Source organism: Artibeus jamaicensis, unplaced genomic scaffold (genome assembly GCF_021234435.1).
Source record: "Artibeus jamaicensis isolate MK-2021 breed Jamaican fruit bat unplaced genomic scaffold, CSHL_Jam_final contig_519, whole genome shotgun sequence".
NCBI classification, from domain to species: domain Eukaryota; kingdom Metazoa; phylum Chordata; class Mammalia; order Chiroptera; family Phyllostomidae; genus Artibeus; species Artibeus jamaicensis.
This window is the reverse complement of record NW_026521871.1, coordinates 615,005-638,974: the sequence shown is the minus strand read 5'-3', so window position 1 is coordinate 638,974 and position 23,970 is coordinate 615,005. Positions and strand designations below refer to the sequence as shown.

The 23,970-nt window shown below is 40.2% G+C and overlaps 1 protein-coding gene across 14 annotated transcripts in view; it reads right to left on the bottom strand.

Annotated features, from left to right (window-relative positions):
• MAGI1 (membrane associated guanylate kinase, WW and PDZ domain containing 1) overlaps positions 1 to 23,970 on the bottom strand; it is a 627,829-nt gene that overhangs the window by 105,848 nt on the left and 498,011 nt on the right. For all 14 annotated transcript variants that reach the window (XM_053669009.1, XM_053669011.1, XM_053669012.1 and 11 more), the window contains exons 4-5: positions 7,641 to 7,847; positions 2,773 to 2,974 (exon numbers count right to left, since the gene is read on the bottom strand). In XM_053669009.1, the coding sequence (XP_053524984.1) occupies positions 2,773 to 2,974; positions 7,641 to 7,847 (409 nt within the window). The remainder of the gene's footprint in view (positions 1 to 2,772; positions 2,975 to 7,640; positions 7,848 to 23,970) is intronic.

The window sequence follows — 23,970 nt, the reverse complement described above, 5'->3', positions numbered from 1 at the left end:
GCTCCCAACTTGGTTCCACTGACTCTGTGGGATGGGGGCCTCTTACTACTGGATGGTGGTAAAAGTACTGTCTCTCCACCAGACCTCCTCTGAAACCGTCCTGATAGGGAAGAGAAGGCTGCCTCATTACTTCTAGGTCAGGGTGAGGGTTCATGATTTCCCCCACATGGCCTCCACTGAGTCCACACAGGGACAGTGGGGTTGTCTTTTATTGTTTGGCTACAAGCAATGTTGCAGCCGTCTCTGTGCCATTTTTGAAACCACCGTGGCAGAGAAGTTTGGGCTCCTAGTTTCAGCCTATGGAGGGTAGGGTAGGGGTCTAGGGTCCCCACCTGACCTCTGTTGGCAGGCACACGGCCACAGGTTTTTCTGTGTTGTTGGCTAAACTATAGTAGTTATTGAAGAGGGTTTTCTGTCTTGTAGGATGACCCTTTCCTGGTGCTTTGGCTGGAGAGAGCGGGCTTTTAGTGGGGCTTCCCCTGCCCAGACTTCACTTGGTATTTCTGGGTTACTGGTTTCTTCAGGTCCGAGTTTGGGATATATGAGGTAAAAACTTCCTTTGTTCTCAAGCCTCCTAGCTAGTCTGCCTTTTCTTCCATTCCAGTCTTCTTACATTTGTTTTCTATATTATGTCCAGGGTTTGTTAGCCCATGCTTCATTTTTAGTATTCCTTCAAATTCCAGCATTTCTTAGATTCCTCACAAACTATAAATACTCACACTCATACATAAAACCAGGTACATCTGAGTCTACACAAATTTAACTTTGCTATTCAAGGCAAGATATTCTAAGATGAAGCTCTTCGGAATGAAGGACATCTGAAAACTCATTAATCAGGATATATAATTTAGGCTAAAATATAAATGGTGCATATCTAATAATTTAATATTTACAGAATTTGATAGCTTCTGACAAAATTCCATTGTTGTCAAAAGCCACACTTTTGCATAATTTTTCTATTAACTATTAGGTAAATGTCTAATATTATAGAAAACATTACCATCAGTAAAAAGCTAAGTCAGGTTATAAAAAGTAAGCATATTGCCCTGGCTGGTACAGCTCAGTGGATTGAGTGTGGGCTGTGAATCAAAGAGTCGCTGGTTTGATTCCCAGTCAGGGCACTTGCCTGGGTTGTGGGCCAGCTCCCCAGTAGGGGCCACATGAGAGGCAACCACACACTTTTGTTTCTCTCCCTCTCTTTCTCCCTCCCTTCCTCTCTTTCTGAAAAATAAATAAATAAATAAATAAATAAATAAATAAATAAATAAATAGATAGATAAAATCTTTTTAAAAAAGTAAGCGTATTACTTATTACTGCAGTCTCCTAAAAGTTAGCCAGTCTTGGGTCTTCACTAAATTATCTCACCAAGCATCAAAATAACCAATTCACTTTTTTCAAACTTATGAAGTCAATCATTAGCAAAAATTATTGGTACATTCTTTTCCAAGGACATGAGTTTCACATATTACTCTCTATCTGGAATTCCTGTTGTACTTCCCCTTGCTCCACACAATTTTTCCTACTAATACATGTAATTTCAAAAGTAATTTATTGCAAAAGCTAAGCACAAAATCCTAAGCTTGCAGTTGAAATCCATTTTTATAATATTTAAAATCTTCTGTAATACCCAAAGGATGATGATAGAAATGATAACTGTGACAATAATGCTAACTAATCAGTACTAGCCCAAGTACTTTATAGCCAGTATCTCATTGAATTCTCATGACAATCTGATAAGGATGGCGTAATTCATAATATTCACATCTTTTATAGATGAGATTCTCTGGCTCCAAGGAAAGGACCGCATCTTCCACTTCTGTCTTTAATAAGTATTTGTGATTAACATGAAGGCAGAAATGTGGACTTCCCCTCCTTCTGGATGCAAGATAACACAAGAGCTCTAGTTTACTTACCTCAAATTTCCTAGGTTGTTCTTAGATCCAAGAACAACCTAGGAAATTTGAGGTACTAAAAGAGGGTGTTCTGAAATCTAAGCCTTTCCTTCACTCTTACTTCTTTAAGAAAATTATACTTTCTTATCCTCGTGATTTTTCTAATTGTAAAATATATGCTCAAATATACAGGGTCTAGCAGAAGTAATACCTCCTTGAGTGTGGTTGGTAGGGTAATAATATGGGTGTAATAATTTACACTTTTAATTTGAACTTTCCACCTAAAATATCATATGGTGTGCTTGAATGCGATATCATGTTACAGAATGACATAGTTATGATTTTGTAAGAAAAGATTTTGTAATAAAACAGGGGCATTATTTTTGCCAGACACTGTATATTTGAATGGGAACATATACTTAAGCTACCTAGAAATGTATTATATGGTTAGAAAACAAATTCCTTAAATTCCTTATGCAAATTCAAGTATTAAGATACTTCCAGAATTTGTCTACACATATAGCAGTATCTATTGATACATATTCACACAAACAAATGGCTAATGGCTAAATATATTCTTTATATATTAGACCATAATTTATATATACACCATAATTTAGTTTTCTAAACTTTAGGTATATTATCAGCCTTTTGTTTCCTCAGGATCAAAAGCCAGGATCAAGCCAGTCAGGATCAATGACTAGGATGATATGCTAATTCCTTTTTTGTGTGCAAAGCTTGTCATATCGCATAAAAGACTACAACCAGCCTGTGATCCATCCTTTCAGATTAAATCTATATCTGTAGCTGCTAGAGAGAGGGAAGGAAGGGGAATAAAAGAAAGGGAGAAATTCAGGTAGATGCAATGGTATACGTTACTCTATAAAATAGACTTCTCCATTTTCGGTATAGGCCATCTCCCAGTTTTCAGGTAGAGGACCTAAATTATCCTCTGCAGAAAGAGGTAGGTATTGTGGGAACTTCTGAGAAGGGTCCGTGATGGGAGCAGCGATGATGCTACTATTCACAGGTGGTAGCGTTGTTTCTTGGAGAGGGCGCTCTTCCTGATCACCAGAATCGGCTATTTCGTCATGGGGAGAGAGAGAGGAAAAACAAATCATCGATTATACCCCAAACTGGGGCCTTAGCCCAAACACTGTGTGCATCTAAAAGCCCTCACCCTTTCCTACTTTCTGACCATTGACTATATTGTTTATTTAGATAAGAGTTTTTAAATATAAAACATAAAAATGATGGACCAAATATATTTTACCTAAAAATAAAGAAGAGAAAATCAAGTTTAAATAATGCATTGTTCACCATTTTGGACATGTCAAAGAAGAAACACATCATGACTAAAAACAAACCCTTAAACTAAGAAAGTTATCAAAAGACAGACTCAGATGCACTCTCATTCTGGAGGCATCATTTGGCTTCATGACTCAGAGGACTTTTTGAATGCAAGAAAGAAGTCCATGATGAAAACACAGATTTAGTAGTATTATTATCCATTTCATATAAGTTATTTAAAACACTTTTGGTAGATAGTAGCAAAGATCAAAGACTCACAAATCAAGCTGGAAAGCACATAAAACTTGGAGGTTAGAGACAGCTATACCAGTGAGTCTCACTGAGTATGTTTTGCAAAAGTGAGGAGAATGTTCCTGTGAAAACCAAGGCAGTTACTCCAGAACAGTATTATGTGGGTGGATGGATTTAACTTGGGTTTTAAAAGAAGGCTCTAAGTATGAGTTGCCTTCTTATCACTAGAAACACCAAGAGGTAATGTCATCAAAGCATCCACAAACCATAGCAATGTTGACATTCATGTTGAATTTTTTTTAAAGATTTTATTTATTTATCTCTAGAGGGGAAGGGAAGGAGAGGGGGAGAGAAACGTCAATGTATGGTTGCCTTTCGTGTGTCCCCTGCTGAGAACTGGCCTGCAGGGAACCTGCCTGCAACCCTGGCATGTGCCCTGACTGGGAATCGAACCGCAATTGTCTGGTTTGCAGGCCCGCGTCATGTTGAATTTTTATAAAGGACCATGATATTAAATGTCAGCCTCCAGGGGGGTTGAAAACATAATATCAGAAATACAATTTCTTTCTATCTCTCTAAGTGATTATCCTATAGACATTCTGATTTCCTGAATGTAAACTGAGGAATAATGAAGGGCTGTAAATGGAATCTTTCTCTAATCAGTAGCTCCCTATGAAAAATATGAGAACAAAGGTAAACATAAGTTGGATGGAGGATGTCAAGCCTATGAAACAGCCACTGCCACCAAAACCACAAAACCTTTGAGGAGGCTGTCTGTGGTCTTTCTTTACTCTGCATGTTCCCTCCTCTGGTATCACCACTCAGATCTCCCTTTAAAAATCATCCCCTCTACTCTAGACCCAGGTGGGGACTGCCTTAAATGCACTCCTAGCTTAGGTGGTGGGCCCACGTCACGCTCCAATCACTCTTCCTTTGTGACTGGACCAGGTACACAATCCAAGGCAAACCAATAAATGCCAGTTTTGCTCTTATCAAGGTGGCCTCTTGAAGCCAAAGTTATTATGTTGATAGGTTCGTGTACCAGAGGTGCTGGTGACCCTCTTGACATAGTTTGTGAAGACCTTCCTGACACACAAGCCTACACAAAGGAAAGCAGAGATGAAAGATACAGAAAATCACCTAATACCATGACTGTGCCTCTGATCTCATGTCTGAAATCAAGGTTACCCACGATCCCCTAAATGCCCATTCCTACTTAAACTAATTTGAGTTGGTTTTATAATTTATATCCAGGAGTGCAGATTAAAAAAAACAATAAGTTTAAAGAAAAAGGGAAATTAAGCTGAGAGAAGAAACATTTTGAAATTACTAATCAATACAAAATAAATTCATATCTTGGGAAGAATGAAAAGATTCATCCTTACTTCTCTAGAAGCCAACACATATTCATTGCTAGTGTATCTTTGGAAGGTATGTCAGAATCACCAGGAGACACTGTTAACATGCAAGACCTCATTATGCTATTGTAACTCTATGCTCAAGGTGGCTGATGGATTGCCATTTAAAGTGGTGCAGAGTGCAAATGCTTTGACACAGTTTGATGCACATATCATTGACTGGGTAATATCAATTATTTGAAAGAATTTATAAATTAGTGTATCACAGGTTACCACCTGTCTTTGGTTGTAGTTTGGTAAGTGAGGGGGCATTCATTCAACATATTCCTTACATCGCACATGGCAAACACAAGGCCCAGGGGCCAAATCTGGCCCTCCACCTTGTTTTATCTGGCCTGGCACCTTGTTTTTACCCAGCAGCAGTGTTGAGCTCTAGCTTAACTTTTAAGGAGTAGTTATATTTATATAATCCTAAAATTACATTCGGCCTTTGACAACAACCTTGAGGCTGATGTGGCCCCCAGTGAAAATGAGTTTGACACCCCTGCCTTACATCAACACATTCCTTATACACTGAGGATGTCTCACCACATACACACACACACACACACACACACACACACACACACACACACATATATATATATATATATATATATAGAGAGAGAGAGAGAGAGAGAGAGAGAGAGACAGAGGCATTTAGTTCTCTGTGCATCCTATCAGTTTTCTTGTTGTTAAGATAAGCACCCAAAAAAGACCGCTAAGTGCCACTTTCTAAGTGCAGAAACTAAGGATCGGACTGACTTTAGCAAAGATGATCTAGGCCCAGAAGTTTTTCTTTGATGCCAGGATTTCAAGTGGAGATTTTATGGCAACAGATTTTTTGAGGCATGACATATAGAGACAAGAGATCTTACTCGTTAGAACTAGGAAAAGCATCAAGACCTACAGTCAACAACCCCTATGTGCTTTCTATCAAGACATATGCCTAATAAAGAAAGGACAAATAAAGACACATGCTTCCTAGGGATCATTCAGCTGGCTTGGCAGAACAATTTCACTGCATGTTACTCCAGAGGTCTTCCGCTTCTGTGCCCACATCTGTGTTTAGAATTATATCATAATTTATTATTCTTATTTGTTGAAAGATTAAGACATTAAAGTATTCACTATTTTTAAAAGAAATATTGACTTTTTAAAATAATTTGCTCTTGCACCAATGAAGGCTACTAACTATAAATGGTTAAAATATTTATTTTTAAGTGGATGAAATCACCTGATTTCAGTAGGCAAATGTAAAAGACGGCAAATTTCTTCTAGCTATTGTAACTATAGGTTAGCCACTGGCCTACCCAATTCTAATTGAGAAAATAACAATGTTCATGGAATCAAGTTCTGAGAGCTAGAAAGGAAGTACACAGACATGATTTAATCCTAGGTAGTCATTTTAGCGATAAGGGAAGTAGATACTGTTATGTTTAGGAACCAAGCGGGGATACCAATCCAGGTTTCCTTCTTTTTCTAATGCTTCTTGCAGAGGGCTTGGGCTACTGTTATAACAATAAAGCCATCAAGAAATGTTTCTGATTATTTCTACATGTTGAAGAATTTTAGGTTTTTGAGCTTAAAGAATGAGAAACCCTCAAAGAAGCCTATACAGGCTGCAGAAAGCATTCAAATAACACAAACTTTTCCCTAAATATCCTATCAGACTTGGCAGTACAAAGAAGAAAAGACACAATTTAAGTAATTCCCCTTTATTGGAATTAAGTTTAACCAAATAATGACTGAATATGGTGAAGTCAGAAGAGGCCACTATAAGAGAGGAAGATTTCAAACACTGAAAATAGATACTTCCTCGAGAACTATAACCCTAAAATATTAAAGAAAATATTTAAGTATAAGAAAAATAGAAGAAACAATACATTGTTCTAAGTCATAAAACTGTAGAAACTTACATATCTCGCAGTTGCTACATTTTGAGTTACTATATAAGGTCAAACCCCCACATTGTAGAAAATATTGTCAATTACGGTCACTGCACCAACTCAGGGAACACACAGCACGCCTCTGTGAATGGTCCCTCCTGGAAATATGCAAGACCCAACCTATACAGTCCTACCCAGAGAGGCCTTTCTTTGAAGATCCCCCCATAAAATATATAAACCTAAGTGTGGGGGTAGAGAGCCTTAAAGATATATAAATAGATAATGCAATGAGCAATATATGCTACATAATATGGAATGCATGTATAAGATATAATCATCTATTTCTTATCTTCCACCTTATAGGGCATATAGTAAAATTCGCCTGTGGTAACAGAACGAGTGATATATTTCCACTGTATCTCTACTTACAAAGGTATGACGTAAAAGGATAATGTTAGCCTTCCCTATGGAATCAATTGTTATTAAACTGTTAAACAAATTCTCATATGTCTCTTTATAAGCAATCAGCCATAATTATGGCACAGTGTCAAGGCCATGAAATAAATGAACAAAATACAAATATGCATATATATGTGCATATTTATATATAATATTTACATTGTCTATTATATATATATATAATTTTAAAGAGACAGAAACAATACGATTATTCTCAATGTCCTTCTACAGATATTTCTCTTAGGCCTCTTTAAGACATTTGGGTGAAGTTAAAATAGTCTTGTGAAGAAGCTTGAAATACAGACTGGCGAAAAGACCACCTCTCCCAACATTGTGTGGTCAGAGTTAGAATTTTGGTGACCCTCCAAATTCTTTTTCAGGAAATAATAATTCTTTGCAAAAAGCCTCCCACTGCCCAGTTTCCCTGAGTCCGCTGACAAGAGTGTCATCTGGTCTTTACCTGTAAAGCTACTGTTCATTTCAGGAATGTCATCCTCCTCCTCATTCTCCGCATGGACTATGCCAGCATTTTGCATATCATTGTAGGACTTGGTTCGCTTTGGGGTTGACTGCTTGGAGCCAGACTGAAGGCTTTGCAAGGCATCCGTTGTGATCACTTTCCCGCTGACTGGCTGGCTAGGAGGTTTGGGTGTCCCATAATAGTTTCCTAGGTGATGGAAAAACACATTTGCATGTTTCAGAAAGAATACTTTGTTTTTTTCTGGACTTTACATCCAAACATCTTGGCACATTTAGAAAATATGTATTTAAACTGAAAAAAACCCAACAAACTATATCTCATTTTTGAAATGGGTTGGAAAAGATGTCAACCCTACCCAGCCAGACAAAATGATTTCAGAAGCTAGAAGGAAAGCTGCACTGTTTTCATGCAAAGAACTCACTAGGGCTCAAAACAAAGGAGGCTGCACTGAATAGCACACTTCACCCTCATTACATTTGAATTCGATTGGTCACCTTTTTACATACGTATACACTGGCCAAAAGCTGAAACCCATTCAGAATGAGCCTCACAGAAAATAAAAAATTCATTACTGCCTGCGCCTTACAGGCCAACCAAGTAGAGGTCATCTTCCCTTAATAAGGGGGCTCCTCGAGAGGAAACTGGGGCAATATCTAAAAAGGACACTGACCACCACGTGGCGCCTCTTTAACTGAATGGCAGGCTTGATTGACTCTGAGGGCCATTCGACCTTGCCAAGTTTTAACAGAAAACTGTGTCAACAGTGGCACTCCTTACGGGTCACTCTTTTAGTAATTACCCATCTTCTTTCAGCCACTTTTCCCCAGACATTGGTTCAGGTCTAAATAGAAGGTGCTTCTGAGTACTACTACATGGGTGGATTTCTGCATTTTAATAAGAGTGTATATTAACATGTACTAGAAAAAATCTAACCAGTAAATTATGGTAGTAAAATAAAGTTCATTTTTAAATGTTAAGTGAACAAACAGTATTTTTAAAAATTGAGTTTTTAAAGTTAAAGTTTAAAAAAGCAATTATATGGAATAAGAAACTACTCTCCTGAGTAAAACATAGCAATGATTATGAGGCACTTCCTTTTGAAAATTTAAGTTAGAAAGTAAGCTCTTCCAAAGAGAACTTTAATAACAGATATTATGTTCAGATATGGACAAAATCATAAAGGTGGCCAAAGTTTAAAAAATACAGCTTATAATCAATAAATTCCCTGACTAGATGATAAAAAAAATCAACATCAGAACGCCATTGATTCATTCACCATCTCATGTCTTTTAGAAGAAGCCCAGGATAAGAAATCACATTGAGCCCTTCAATAAATCCTAAACCAGTGCTGTTATTCTGTGCTTAGTAAATTAGAATTGTTACTGGTGAACAGTTGGTCAAAAACCAGGTAGTCTCCCTGTGGCCAACTTGGTGGTGGGGGAAGGTTCTTACACTGAGCCTGCGAAAAGCCCTTCCTCCCTGCCCCTTCCAGGGCCAGACTGGAGACAGGACTAGAGGAAGGCAGGCACATGTATCACAGAAGTCAAAATAGCAGCAGGAGGAGGTGCTACACCAGACTGTCAGTCCAGTCCGGGGAAAGAAGGAATTGGATGGGAGGTGGACCCACCCCAAGCACATGAAAGTATGGAAAGTTGATTGGTCATTTTGAGAAAGCACCTGGTCCATCCCACACCCAAGTTAATATAATTTTAGAAAAAGAAACTCTCTTGCTCATCACTCTTACTTGTGATCTGGACTTGCACAGAGGACTTGTCTGTTCTCTCCGTGGGCCACATGGTCCATGGCCTTCGGGAGGGAACCTGTCTCTCTTTCCCTCTTGCCCACCTGGGACACACTAGCCTGTGTGTTTGTGTGACCTCGTGGCCTTGGCAGCCCAATCACCCATGGCTGTGCAAGCTCCACATGAAGCCGCCAGGAGGGAGCGGAAATGAAAGGCAGCTGGGAACGAGCTAATCCACCTTGAACAGCTGCCTGCAGCCTCTGCAGGACTGGACTTTAAATTGAAGCAGGAACTCTGGCCACTGGACTTTGTCTTGGTTTTATGGAGGAACTGAGCTACGAGACAAGTGTCTGTCATTATCCCAGATCATGCTGTACCTGAGTAAAACCTCTTTACTCTTTCACCAGGATCTGCCTCATGAATTTGGCTTTTGAAGGTGGCAGGCAGCTGAACCTCCCTTTTTTATTTTCAATAACAATTTGTAAATCATAAGAAAACCTGTACATGCTTTTTTTTCCATGGATCTCCTCCCATTGTCTAACCTCTGCTAATAACATAAAACATACATGTAAAAAACGTTTTATTATACAAGCATGAAGGGTAAGAAGACAGTGAGGTACTGCCCTTCATGATACACAAGTGATGAAGAACTTGCTTCCATCAAGTTGTATCTTTAATTTAAAAGTTTAATTAGTTTTATTTCTCTAAAATATTTTTGAATCACCAAATTTATGGATATACACACCTACTTTCTTGGACAAGGGGTGTAATACTCGTCAGTAGAGGAATGCTGAACACTCAAATTGAAAGTGCAGTAGAGTAAAGGGCATCATGTTTGAATCTGAAGGATACCAGACATCAACCTCATACACATTCTGGTGAGCCGTACTCAGGCACTGTAGTTCTTTAGCAAAAGGTGATAGATGTATTAATCTCTTAAATTTCTTTCAGGCTTCCAACTCAAAAGGTACAGGGGCTGAGCAGAACTAGCTTGAAGAATGGTACCCGATGTGTATTTTTAGGAGCTAATGGGTGTGTGCAAAGAAGAAGGCACACATGTGTGAGCCCAGACTCGGCTTGCACTTCCACAGAGGTGACACTGGAGGACGTCCCAGGCCTTTTCCATTAACAGGACACCTTTAGTGAGGTTTAGGAAAGTAAAGCAGCTATTTTTAAAAAAAATCTTTATGGCGAACAAAAAATAGAAACAAAGCTTTACTGAATTTAATTCTAATTCTTTCCCACTACACCAAACATCATGCATATTTTTAATACACAGGTTAAACTAAGGTGACATTTGTAAATAAGAGTCTTCCACTGAAAGATGTGACTGAAGGTTGGGTCCCTTAATTCATAATTTTATAATTATAATTTTACAATCATACCAATTTTCAGTGGCATTAAACTGAAATAACGCTCATAAAAATATTGTCATTTAGGCATCAATTAAAACTTAGAAACCCTTAGTTTATGACAGAAATAAATGTTTGGAAAATAAAAGTTGTACTTAAATCTAACAAATATATATGGATTTCCTCAGTTTTCAAGTTCAGGGTTTTTCTTAAGTTAATACATGATTAGCAGATTTTTGAGCACAGCTAAAAACACAAAAACACCCCAAACAATCTATCCGTTCATAGTTGTTTCCTGTTTCTGGAAATTAGTTTAAGATTGATTGGAGACAGATAAGGTGCATTTCATTAGGTCGAGCCACACGAAATTGCTGTTGTAGAAGACAAGCTGTCAACATCAGTTTCATGTGGGCGAATCTAAGGGCCCTTTGCAGTCCTCAAAGTACTACCACTATAGCGGTAGTTCAAACTCCAGCCTCACCACCTGCTCCTTGGTGAGGCTCTGGGCAAGAAAGATAGTTCATCATTCTGGGAAAAATCGTGTTCTCTTTTGTAAAACTAAGATTCTAAGAGTACCTAGTTTTGGCCTAGGATATCTGTTATGGGGGTACAGTGAGATAGTCCATTTGAAGCCTTTAGCCCAGGCTACAGCCACTAGGCTGAGGCTTGATAAAAGTTTATTAATGGTGATGGTGTAGCTTTCTAATTTTTAAAATGAAGCTTGTTACACTTGTTGGGAGGATTAATGAGACAATGTGTCTCAAGTGCCTGTCACCCAGTAGGGAAGTATTTTTCCTTGATATAAAGGAATAAGCAAGAGAATCTACCAATAACCAAATAACCTTGGGCAAGTTTTTCATACTCAATCTAATACTTTCTCTGTGAAATGGGAAATTTCTCTCTGAAACAGCACCAGTCCTAGCAACCTCACAGGATTATCACAAAGGTCAAATAATGTAACCTTCTTGAAGATGTCCTGTAAACTATAAGCCGTGGCAAAGAGGAGATGGTGCTGTCATTGAAATCGCTCTAGCATTTCTCACTTTCCATATCACTACAACCTTTATAGAAAGGCTTCTGCTTAGTGGTTTCTAATTGCAGAGGGTTCAACTTTCCTTTGCAGATGTGAAACTTCATATTTAAAAAAATAATTATGAATTAGTGACTGAATTTATTATAAAAACTGAATGTTTCAGATTATGCAGTCCCTCCAAATTTGCCAGTTACCAGAGGTCTCCACTGCCTCAACCATCCTATCACACCCTATTATACCTCTCTCACTCTACCTGCCAAATCCCCAGGCCCCCTTCCCCAGAATTTGAATTCATATCTCCTCCCTTCCACAAAACTCTAGACCTCAGCAATAGTTTGCTGTCTGGTCATAAATAATCAGGCCAAGACGAGCCAAGGCAGAAACATAATTTTTACAGAGTATGCACTCGAGACTCACTGTGAAGAATATATGGATCACTTAATGGTATTAAATAAAAATCATGTGAAGAATTAGAAATGATTAAAAATTAATCTGGTTCATCACTTGGCACGTTGTACAGTTTCTAGGAGACATGAGCCAGACTTCCCCCAGTCTCCACATCAGCCCACACACACTGCCAGAGGTGACTGGGCTCCCTCCCAAGTGGGAATATGTGTGTCTCTCTTGCTATTTTCAGAACTGGCTCTGCAATAAAACTCAACCACAACAGGGATGGCAGCTGGACAGAGGGGCAGGGCAGGGCACATTGTATGGGAAGCCACTGGTGGTCTTAATTAAGAGGCAGAAACTTTGGACACCACCAAGCCAAAGAAAATAATTTCTGATATGCATTTAAAAATTAATGGGGACTGCAAATCAATTCTTAGAGCTTGATAAAATATTTAAGGAGAACTGTACCCTGAGTTTTAAGTGAGAATGAATCAAATCTATACCACCTCTCACTTTATACAAATTTAGTATTCACTCGTTTATTTCCTTAGAAGCTTTTTGTGCCAGACACGATGCTAGGCACCAGAAATAAAATGTTAAAATGGGACTAAAACACTATCTTCACAATTGCTCTGCATGGTATACATCAGTTTTCATAAACTTTGTGCAAACAATAAAGTTACACATTAAATGATTCAGTAGGTCAGGGTGGGGCCTGAAATTCGGAGTTTATAGCAAGTACTCGGGTGATGCTGATGAAGCTTGCCCATGGACTACCCTTTGATAGTAAGGTAAATGAGCAGGACAGTGGATCAAGAACAACGAGACCCAAAGCAGCAGAAATGCCTTTCTTAGCTTCAAGTTGACTGGTCCACAGTAAACAGCACTTGGGCCCTTTGTTTTGCAGTCCCAGGTAGGGGGAGAGAAAGAAACTTGTCTGTCTTATTATAGAAAAAGCTTTTGGAAATGAGAAGAATATGATGGTAGTGATCACCAATAGCTGAGAATCTGGAGAATACATTTTCAATGGGACAATGTCAGCCCCAAGGGGGTAAAATTCGGTTTTATTGGGCAGGGGGTTGGTGTACAGGTCCACACAGAGATTGTAAAGACACAGACATACAGCATGTCTGTTTTCACCTTGGCCCGAGGACGTGCATAACTCACCTTCCTGGCTCTGCAGGCACCTTTCACAATCATTCTCCACTGCTCCTTCTGCTCTAATCCCACTGGTTTTCCTTCAGCCCCACATGCAAGCTGTGCGCACCTCACTTCACGGCTCTTGCTCCTGCTCCTCTCTCTGGTTAATACCCTTCCCCCTGCTTCCTTTCTGTCACAAACTCACCCTCAGGGACTGTATCTGACCCCGCACACTGGATCAGAACTGCTCTTAGAGCCTCTTATGTGTCCTCGGGGAACTATGTGCCTCTCCTTCCCAACCCCCTTGGCTGCATTTATCAAACTGTTTGATTAATCAATACCTGTCCTCACCTGTGGACTATGAAGTCCTTGAGGGCAGGGACTACATCTGCTCTTATGTGCCACCGCATCCCCATACCCAACATGGTGCCAGGTCACTCAGGAGTTCTTCTTTGTAGCATGAGCAACTGAACACATGGAGACAGAACCCATAAATTACAGCCATGAGTTGCTATGCCGTGGATCTGGTTTTTAATAGCATGACTTAGGGTAGTTTCTTTTCAGTCCAATTATATGTCAATCACCTCAGATTCACATCACTTCCCATCACCCCTTGCTAACTCAACACTTGATGGCGTCGTTCATAAAATCCTCATCACTTTCTTTTCGCTGTTCCTTTTCCCACCTGCTCTGTCCTACAGAACTATGATTTGTGTGCACAGAAGGTCGATAAGCCAACATCCTATAATTAGATGTTTGTTCTTGCCAGAGTCATTTGGCTTTCAATATAAGACCAAAGAGGGCAATGTAAGTTAATAGTTTTGTTACCCTGAGCAGGTAAGGGACCTCCCTCTTCCCAGCCTCAGTTCCCATGGTATAAAATAAACACAGGAATAGCACCCATCTAATAGGGTTTTCGTGAAGACTACATTAGGTGATACATATAAAGTACTCAGCAATGTGCTTGGGACAAAGTTAGCACGTAGCAAACCCCAGCAGTCTTCAATTGTACCATGTGTTGGAGGCAGATAAAAGCTTTACACTGTAGAAGAGGGTGTTGTTATCAAAACACATATTCAGAGAAAATTAACCAGTTACATTTATTATGTGCCTACCAAATGCCACTGGACTTATATTCACTTACTCTAATCTTCATTAACAACACTACAAAAAATGTCATGAGTATTTCTATTTTCATATAAAGAAACTGAAATTCACACAATGTGTAAGTGATGACTGGTATTTACGCATAGGTTTATGTGTCTTCAACATGTATGCTCTCAACTCTAAAAATCTTCTGGGCTCTCAGAATAGGGAAGCAAGTGAAATGTCCCTGGCCCCAGTCCTCCTCCTCTTCTTATGCAGAGGAACAGCCAATAGCAACACAGATTCCCTCTGGTTATTTTCATTATCAACAGAGGCCATTCAATGGTGGAGTTTGCCAACAGCGCTTATTATAACAGAAGCTCCCAAGGCCTGCCAAAGAGCAGGAATCCAGCCCGGCTCACTTTCCTTAATGACAAACAAGAACTCTCTTCACCCCTTCTTTATCCAAGTCCCCCAAAAGTATGTCCATGCAGCTGCTTTTATGCAGACCTTCTAGGAAGCAAAACAATAACATTATTGAATACTGACATTCCCCTTCTAGTTAGCATGCAGAAATATGCAACCCTTAATTTCAATTTGAAATGTCACACTGGCATTACACTTCCAAGCCCAAGGAAAATCTCTGCAGTGCTCAGAGTGCATAATCAGCCTCTTCTAACCAGAAGTACTTGTAAAAACTGCATGCTTGGAGCCTCCCCCATGGAAGAGTCTGTCCCTTGTAAACTTTCTCCTGGAGAAGTCCCACAGGCTGACTGAGGCAGCAACTTGTCTTGCTGAGAGAAAATGTCAAAAGGAAAAAACAAAAAACTGAAAGCAAGGCAAAATGGACTTGCTGTAACTGATTTCCAGCACCGTGTCAAATACATGAGTGCCACCATTAGGAAATTGGACCAAAGAGGAAAGACACTTTACTCCTGTCCTCTTTGCCTTGACTTGTCTTGATACTGATTCTGTCTAGTGGCAGAAAGACAAGTTGATTCCAATTGCAGAGTGGAAATCAATTTTGAGCTCTTTGCTCTGTGAGGGGTGATAGTTGGGTTTCTTATATAACCAAAAACAGCCTCAATTCTGCTGGGGTCTACATGACAGTTGGCATTATAGCTGGTGGGGTTGGACAGTTTCCAGTTTCGTCAAGGAGCCCCCTGCCCCCTACCACCACACCTAGCCTTCTTAAGTGTTTCACATTTCAGCAGATGGTAATAGTATCTATCCAGTTATGCACAGAAGAAACTAGGAGTCATCCTCAGAGGGTTATCATCACCTGCTTCTTTCCCCCTTATTATGACAACCAATACTTTACCTAGTCCAGGTTTTCAATCACGAAAGTATTCCTGTATTAATTGACTGATTATCACCATCACAACCAATATGGTCCAAAACTAACTGTAATTAGAGTTGCCAAACAAAATGCCAGATTGGGTCTTTTATATATTTATTTGCTAAATCTGGCAACTCAACTCCAGCTCAACCATCAGAGCTCACCTCGAGTATTACTTCTACAGGGGAAGCTTGTCCCAAATCCACTGAGATCAAATCTCTCCATCCCATAGTCTCCTTTATAGTTCCCAACATTTACAATAGTATATTTATTTCTGTAATTATTTAAGTAATGCACCTCATGCACTAGACTTCAAGACCCAGAAGGACAATGAGCATACCTGGTTTTGCACAGTATTTCATCCTTAATGAATGAACAATTTGTAACGGAATCTATAAAATGCATGTCAATATTCAGTCAGAAGACATGGGAACTGCTGGCATTCAAGTCCTGCCGGGGACATGACCTAGGTGACAAGCATTTGGACAGGCTTTGTGCCCCAACTCCCTTCAGTGTCTTGACCAGTCTGTCTGGATCTCAGTTTTACAACCTGAAGAATAAACATGAACACATTTCTAGCTTTAAAATCTTACAATCTTGCAATTCCAAACCCCAAACAACTATTAGGCCTAGAAAAAGGTTATCAGGCCTTGAGGTGTCATTGGTTCACTCTCCTTGTCTGCTACATCGCATGCTGCTGAACGTATTCGCAGAGGAAGATCATTACTCCTCTGTAGCGACATTATTTTAGGGAGAATGTAAAATTATACTTTTTTAAAGGAGCTTAACACTTAGAGATGTACTCAGCATTCTGAAGTCAGCTGGTGAGAAAGGAAAAATCTTTCTGAAGAAGTCCTTGCACTTCCTTGCAGAAGCTTTTATTCTAGAATTGCGCTGTAAAATATGGCAGCCACCAGGCACATGTGAAATTTGTTAAATTAAATCTTTAATGAAGTTTCTCAGTTGCAACAGCCACATGTGACTAGTGGTTCTCATGTCGGACATCTCAGAATACTGAGCATTCATTTTTATCTCTTAAAGTTCTATTGGATAGCACTGGTTCTTTAAAAAAAAAAAAGAAAGAGAGAGAGGACATGGTGCCTTGCCCCTCCTTCTTGAGTACGCATCATTCTAAACTTGTCTTTGTTCGTCATCTTAATTTCTCTGGATTCAGGTGTCATGGCCAGTGCTGACTTTGAACTGAAACATAGTCGTAAGCCTGTCACTTAAACTCATGAAATCTTTTGACAAGCTTCAATTCAAATGTCACTTTTAAGGGACCCTACTCTGATTGGGATTAGATAAGAATATTTTTACCTGCTTCCTGAGCATCCTATTGTTCCCTTTTCAGAGCAATTATCACTTGTCTAAAATTTGATGAAACTTAATTGCCTCATGAGATGGAGGGACTGAAGAGTATGGATCCTGGATCCAGAATGCCTTGGTTTGGATTCCAGCTTTAACTGGAGCTTATTATGTGAACTTAAAAAAGATAACTGAGACCTCTTGTCCAGATGGCAGAGTACACAAACATGACATTCACCTCCCCCCACAATCACTTCAAAATTACAACTGAACTACAAAACATTCATCACTGAGAACCACCTGAAGTCTAGCTGAACAGATGTTCTATAACTAAGGATACACAGAAGTCAGGACCAGACTGGTAGAAGGGGCAGAACTGAAGAAAGGGCTGGTCCTATGTGTGGTCCATGTGTGTGGTGTTAAAAATTAGGAGGGATAACTTGGCTGCAGAGGTCCCTGCCCCACACTAAGCTCCCCAGCCCAGAGTTCCAGTGCCTGGAACAGAATTCTCCATAACTTTTAGCTCTGAAATCCAGGGGAAATTGTGGCTAAAGCAGAAGATGCTGGAGGTCCATGCATTCCTCTTAAAGAGCCTGCACACAGACCTGCTCCTTGGTGGGCTCACTTGCTCTGAGCTCTAACACTGGGGCAGCAGCTAGAAAGGTGCATGAAACATATGGGGAAACATGCAATTATCTAGCTTCAGGGTGAGGGTTGGAGGGACAATTTTCTCCCAGACAGAATGCTGGCAGAGGCCATTGCTCCTCTTTTGAACCTTCCCCATACAGAATAGACAGGTAGGCACCAAATCTATGAGTCTCCAAGAACCTGGCTAATACCATTCACCCTGCCCTGGTGATACCATGAAACCCGACCCCACCCAACTTGTGGGCACTCTTGGTGGCTTTTTCATACAAATGGCCTGTTTTGGCTCATGCTGCAGACCTTCCCAAAACCTCTCAAAGGTCCACAAACCCCAAACAAGCAGCAACTGACCTTGGCATGCCCCAAACCTCTTGCTAAACAGCCCCAAGCCTGGCGCTAGCAGTAGCTGGCCCCAGTTTGCAGCTTAGCCTCTTGTAGGGACCTCCAAGCCTAGCACAAGTGACAACCATTTGCAGATCACTCTGTAGCTCATACCAAGTAGCCTGGGGCAGGACACAGGCAATGACTGAACTTGGCCTGCACCAGAGACCCTCCAAATAGGTCCCAGAAACAACACACTCATTGTTATGCTTCAGACAACATCAGAGCACCACCCAACCACCTCCACAAACCACATACCTAAAGGGTACACTCGGCAGGCACCAGAGCCTCACTAAAGCAAATCCTGAACAATAGCTCCACTGTAGTCATAGCCAGTCCTCAAAACCACTCAGGTTGAGAGACAATCCCTCCCACTGATGTGCCAATAGCAACCATGGCTTATCTACAACAGGAGGCCACATACGACCCACACAAGCAAGACTCCCAGATCACCAGTCTCAGGAGATCAGGGAGACTGTGCTACTGGGTCCCACAGGCCATTCTACCAAGACCGGAAGGCATAGCAGCTATTCCTAATATATAGAAACAAACAAAGAAAGGCAGCCTAAATGAGGAGACAAAGAAACATGTCACAAATGAAGGAACACATCAAAACTCCAGAAAAAGAACTAAACGAAATGGCCCTGTCTGGTATGGCTCAGTGGACTGAGTGCCAGCCTGCAAACCAAAGGGTTACTGGTTAGATTCCTAGTCAGGGCACATGCCTGGGTTGCAGGCCAGGTCCCCAGTGGGGGCCATGTGAGAGGCAACCACACACTGATGTTTCCCTCCCTCTCTTCCTCTCACCCTTCCCCTCTCTGTAAAAATAAATAAATAAAACCTTTAAAAAATAAATCTACCGGATGCAGAGTTCATAACACTGGTTATAAGGATTCTCAATAAACTTAGAGTAAGAAAAGAGGAACTTAACGAGAACTTCAATAAAGAGATAGGAAACATAAAAGTGGAGATAGAAAACATAAAAAAAGAACCATTCAGAAATGAACAGTACGGCAAATTATGTACATGTAGTAGAGGACTGAATCAGTGATTTGGAAGAAAAGGGAGCAGAAAACACCCACTCAGCATAGCAACAAACGAACAAACAAAAATGAGAATAGTTTAAGGGACCTCTGGCACGGTATCAAGCATGCCAACATTCTCAATACTGAGGTACCATAACGAGAAGAGAAAGAGCAGCAAATTGAAAACCTACTTGAAGAAATAATGATGGAAAACCTGGCAAAAGAAGTAAGTCCAGGAAGTGTGGAGAGTCCTAAACAAGATGAACCTAAAGAGGCTCACACCAAGACACATTATTATTAAAATGTCAAATTTAAAGACAGAATTTAAAAGCAGCAAGAGAAAAGCAGTTAGGTACCTACACGGGAGCTACCATCAGACTTCCAGCTGACTTCTCAACAGAAACTTTGCAGGCCAGAAGGGATTGGCATGAAATACTCAAGGGATAAGTATATCAACTATAATTGAAAAATGAAAAATTATTAAAAAAAAGATAACTGGCATTTCTGTGCCTCATATATTTCTTCTGTAAAATGGGAATAAATTACAACTACCTCACAGGATTGTTGGGCCATTGAGTCAGTTAGTGAATGTAACACCCTTTGAACAGCACCCAGCACATAGCATACAATGGACGAGTGTAAGCAAAAATAAATAACTAAAATGCCTAAACACCTTCAACACAGAGCTGCTTTGGTCTTCTGCCCTGGACATCTGGGCAGCCACTCTGTGGCTCAGGACAATGACCCAAAGTAAATGCTCAATATATATACTTGTTGAAATAAATTGCACTTATTTAAAAGGTCTTGCTTTAAAACTACACTGCCAGAAACTTAATCTATAGACATATTCAAAAGTGTAGTGAAATATTGTATAGGAATGCTCACTGTAGCATGTTTACAAAAACACCTAGGTGTCCAGCTACTACAGGGCAACTGGTTAAATAAATTACATATATTCTCATGCACTGGGATACTATGCCACATTTATAAAAGATGAAGTGGAACTGTATGGGGTAATGTGGAAAGATCTTCCAGATATGTAAGTGTGAAGGGCAAGCACAGAGTGAAATAAACAACACATATGTATAGTCATGTATGCATAAGTTCTCTGAATCTCTGCCCTAGATCCAGTAACAGTGGTTACCTACAGGGAGTAGGGGAAGCAATGGGACTTAAAGATTTTTAAGTTCCTTACAATAGGAAGTATTCCTTCACATACATTTATTACCCTTACTTAAAAATGTTTCGAGTGTGTTACATTAAAGAGCATTTTGTGTTGTTGCGGCATAGTTTTCCTCTCTGGAGCCAGGATAAGCCAAGGAAAAAAAATTGAGCATGGAAAAAAGATGGTGAGTCCCTGGAAAGTACATGAAGCTATTTTCCTGGCAAATCTGTTGGTTCACTGACCAGTAGAAGAGGAAGGGAATGCCCCCAGGTGGCAATTTAGGACTAGTCATATGTGTAAATAAACAGTACAAGAGCTAATGCTGACTGAAAGCTTGCATGTGTCAGACACTGGGCTCAGCCCTTTCCTATTACTGTATCATTTCATTCTACCTATGATGAGGCATGATTATTATCCTCATTTTTCCAAAGAGAAATGGAGACATGGAGCATTACCCAACTTGTGGGGGTACACAGCTTGACAGCAGAGGGGCTGAGATTCAAACCCAGGCGAGAGAGTCTGCATCCCTTTAGAGTCCAGCAGACAGGAGCCACCATGAAGGGGTGGTCCAAGGCACACAAAGGCAGAGGAAGCTCTCAAAACTCTAGCCAGGCCTATTCTTGTAACAGCACCTGCCATTTAATAAAAATTCTACTTTGCTTTCAGCTTATAAGAATCAACATTGTAGACTCCAGTTCATCCCAAAAAATGATGAGCCATCTCATATGGTAGGTAAATTATACAGCTAAAAGGTCAAAGACTGAAATACAGTGTAGTCAAATTCCTTAAAATGGAATGGATTAATCTTGGGCATAAGAGAATTTCAACTCCAAAATAGCTAAGCAACATTCAATGAAAGCCTGTTTCATATGAGAGGATCAGACATATTTTTAAAGATATGTTTTATTGATTATGCTATTACAGTTGTCCTATTTCCCCCCTTCACTTCCCTCCACCCTACACACCCCCTCCCACCCACATTTCCCCCCTTTAGTTCATGTCCTTGGGTCATACATATAAGTTCTTTGGCTTCTAGATTCCCATACTATTCTTAACCTCCCCTGTCTATTTTCTACCTACCATCTATGCTATTTATTCTCTGTATCTTTTCCCCCTCTTTCTCTCTCCCACTCCCTGGTTGACAGCCCTCCAGTGATCTCTATTTCTGTGGTTCTGTCCCTGTTCTAGTTTGCTTAGTTTGCTTTTGTTTTTGTTTTAGGTGTGGTTGTTAATAACTGTGAGTTTGCTGTCATTTTACTGCACATGTTTTTCATCTTCTTTTTCTCAGATAAGTCCCTTTAACATTTCATATAATAAGGGCTTGGTGATGATAAACTCCTTGAACTTGTCCTTATTTCAGAAGCACTTTATCTGCCCTTCCATTCTAAGTGATAGCTTTGCTGGATAGAGCAATCTTGGCTGAGATCCTTGCCTTTCATGACTTGGAATACTTCTTTCTAGCCCCTTCTTGCCTGTAAGGTCTCTTTTGAGAAGTCGGCTGACAGTGTTATGGAAACTTATTTGTAGGTAACTGTCTCCTTTTCTGTTGCTGCTTCTAAGATTCTCTCCTTCTCTTTAATCTTGGGTAATGCAATTATGATGTGCCTTGGTGTGTTCCTCCTTGGGTCCAACTTCTTTGAGACTCTCTGAGCTTCCTGGACTTCCTGGAAGTCTATTGCCTTTGCCAGATTGGGGAAGTTCTCCTTTATTATTTGTTCAAATAACTTTTCCACTTGTTGCTCTTTCTCTTCTCTTTCTGGTACCCCTATCATTCAGATGTTGGAAAGTTTAAAGATGTCCTGAATGTTCCTAAGCCTCTCCTCATTTTTCTGAATACTTGTTTCTTCATTCTTTTCTGAGTGAATGTTTCTTTCTTCTTTCTGCTCCAAATCATTGATTTGAGTCCCAGTTTCCTTCCGATCACTATTGGTTCCCTGTATATTTTCATTTATTTCACTTAGTGTAGCTTTCATTTTTTCATCTAATTTGTGACCGAATTCAACCAGTTCTGTGAGCATCCTGATCACCAGTGTTTTTAACTACACATCTGATAGGTTGGCTATCTCTTTGTCACTTAGTTGTATTTTTTCTGGCGCTTTGAACTGTTTTTTCGTTTGGGCCATTTATTTTGTTTTCACATGCCTGTTATGTAGTGAGGGGTGGAGGCTCAGGTGTTCATCAGGGTGGGCCAACCCAGTCACTGGGTTGTGACGCTGTATGCTGGGCAGCAGTCCAAGAGGGAACAATAGCATTTGCTCTGTTCTCTGCCAGATTTCAGTCACTTGCCCCACTTTCCACAAGCAAATTGGGCCCTTTTGGTGCTGATTCCCATGTGGGTGGGTTTGTGTACATTCTAGGACATTGTGGGTCTCTCCAATTAACTCTCCTGTGAGGCTGGGAGTCTCACACCCGCACAGGTGTTTTCAATCAGTGGTTTGAGGCTTTATTTTCCCGATCTGGGACCCTGGGTTGTGTGGCTTGTCCTGCTTTGCTGCGAGCCCTTTCTGCCCAACTGCCCATTCTGCCCCTCCTACCGGTCTAGATGAATGTGTCTTCTTTAATTAACTCTTTGGTTGTTGGACTTCCATACAGTTCAGTTTTCTGTCAGCTCTCGTTGCTTATTGTTTTTAAATTGTTGTTATCCTTCTTTTGGTTGTGGGAGGAAGCACAGTGTGTCTAGCTATGCCTCCATCTTGGTGGGAAGTTGATCAGACACTTTTTGAAAAACATCTCTGTGTTGCCACATACCAGGAAGTTAAGTTAAGCTACTAATGGTTTGTTTTTCCAAGTTTTTAGTTATATCTAGGATATCCTTTTTTAAGATTTTCAGAAGAGAGTATGGGATGTGAAGGTCAAACTGAGCTGGGTTTGGTTCCTGGCTCTAATATTCTAGAACTAGCTGTATAGCTTTGAAAAAGTACAACCTTGAAAAAGTACAACCTTGAGAAAATTACTAAGTACTACTTGGTCTCAGCATCCCCATCTAAAAATTGGTAATAATAACTACCTCTGTCAGAGCAGTAAAATTAAATGGGAAAAGAAAATGATTCCACCTCTGTGTCACCTGCAACATAAACAGCTCAAATGAGTTCATTTTCCTTTTTTCCCAGACCAGCTGCTGTCCAGGTCACATTCTTTTCTCTTTCAGACCAATACTCTCTGGCTTCGCACAACCACTCTTAGTCTTAACATCTCCCAAGATGCAAATGGATGGTTTTTTATACTGAGGGACTCAACCTCCTCAGGTGAGCATAGTAACTGATTCCAGAAAAGGACTACTCATTTTCTGCTAACCAAAGAGGATTCACATTTGTTTTGTCCTCAGCCACTTGGATTTTTAACTAGATTCACAGCTATAAGACCACATGTTGGTAGCATTCCTCCCTCCCCTCCCCTCCCCTCCCCTCACTCCTAGTCCTTAATGAAGCATCTTGCTTTGGGCATTCTGATATCCCCTTCCCAGCCCCTCAACCAAAAGGATACTAAGACGACTGATAATTAGCAATGCTCAAAGGAAATATTCCTGAGTTCACAATCAGAAATTTGATTAATGTCTAAACAATGTCCATTATATATTCACAATTTGGAAAGCAGCACACCTAAGATTCATCATCACTTAACTGTTAGCCACTGCCTGGAACAGGGGCTGTTCTCATATCAAGGCCATTTCCCTAATAAAATAATAGTCAACTTTGTATTTACCATTT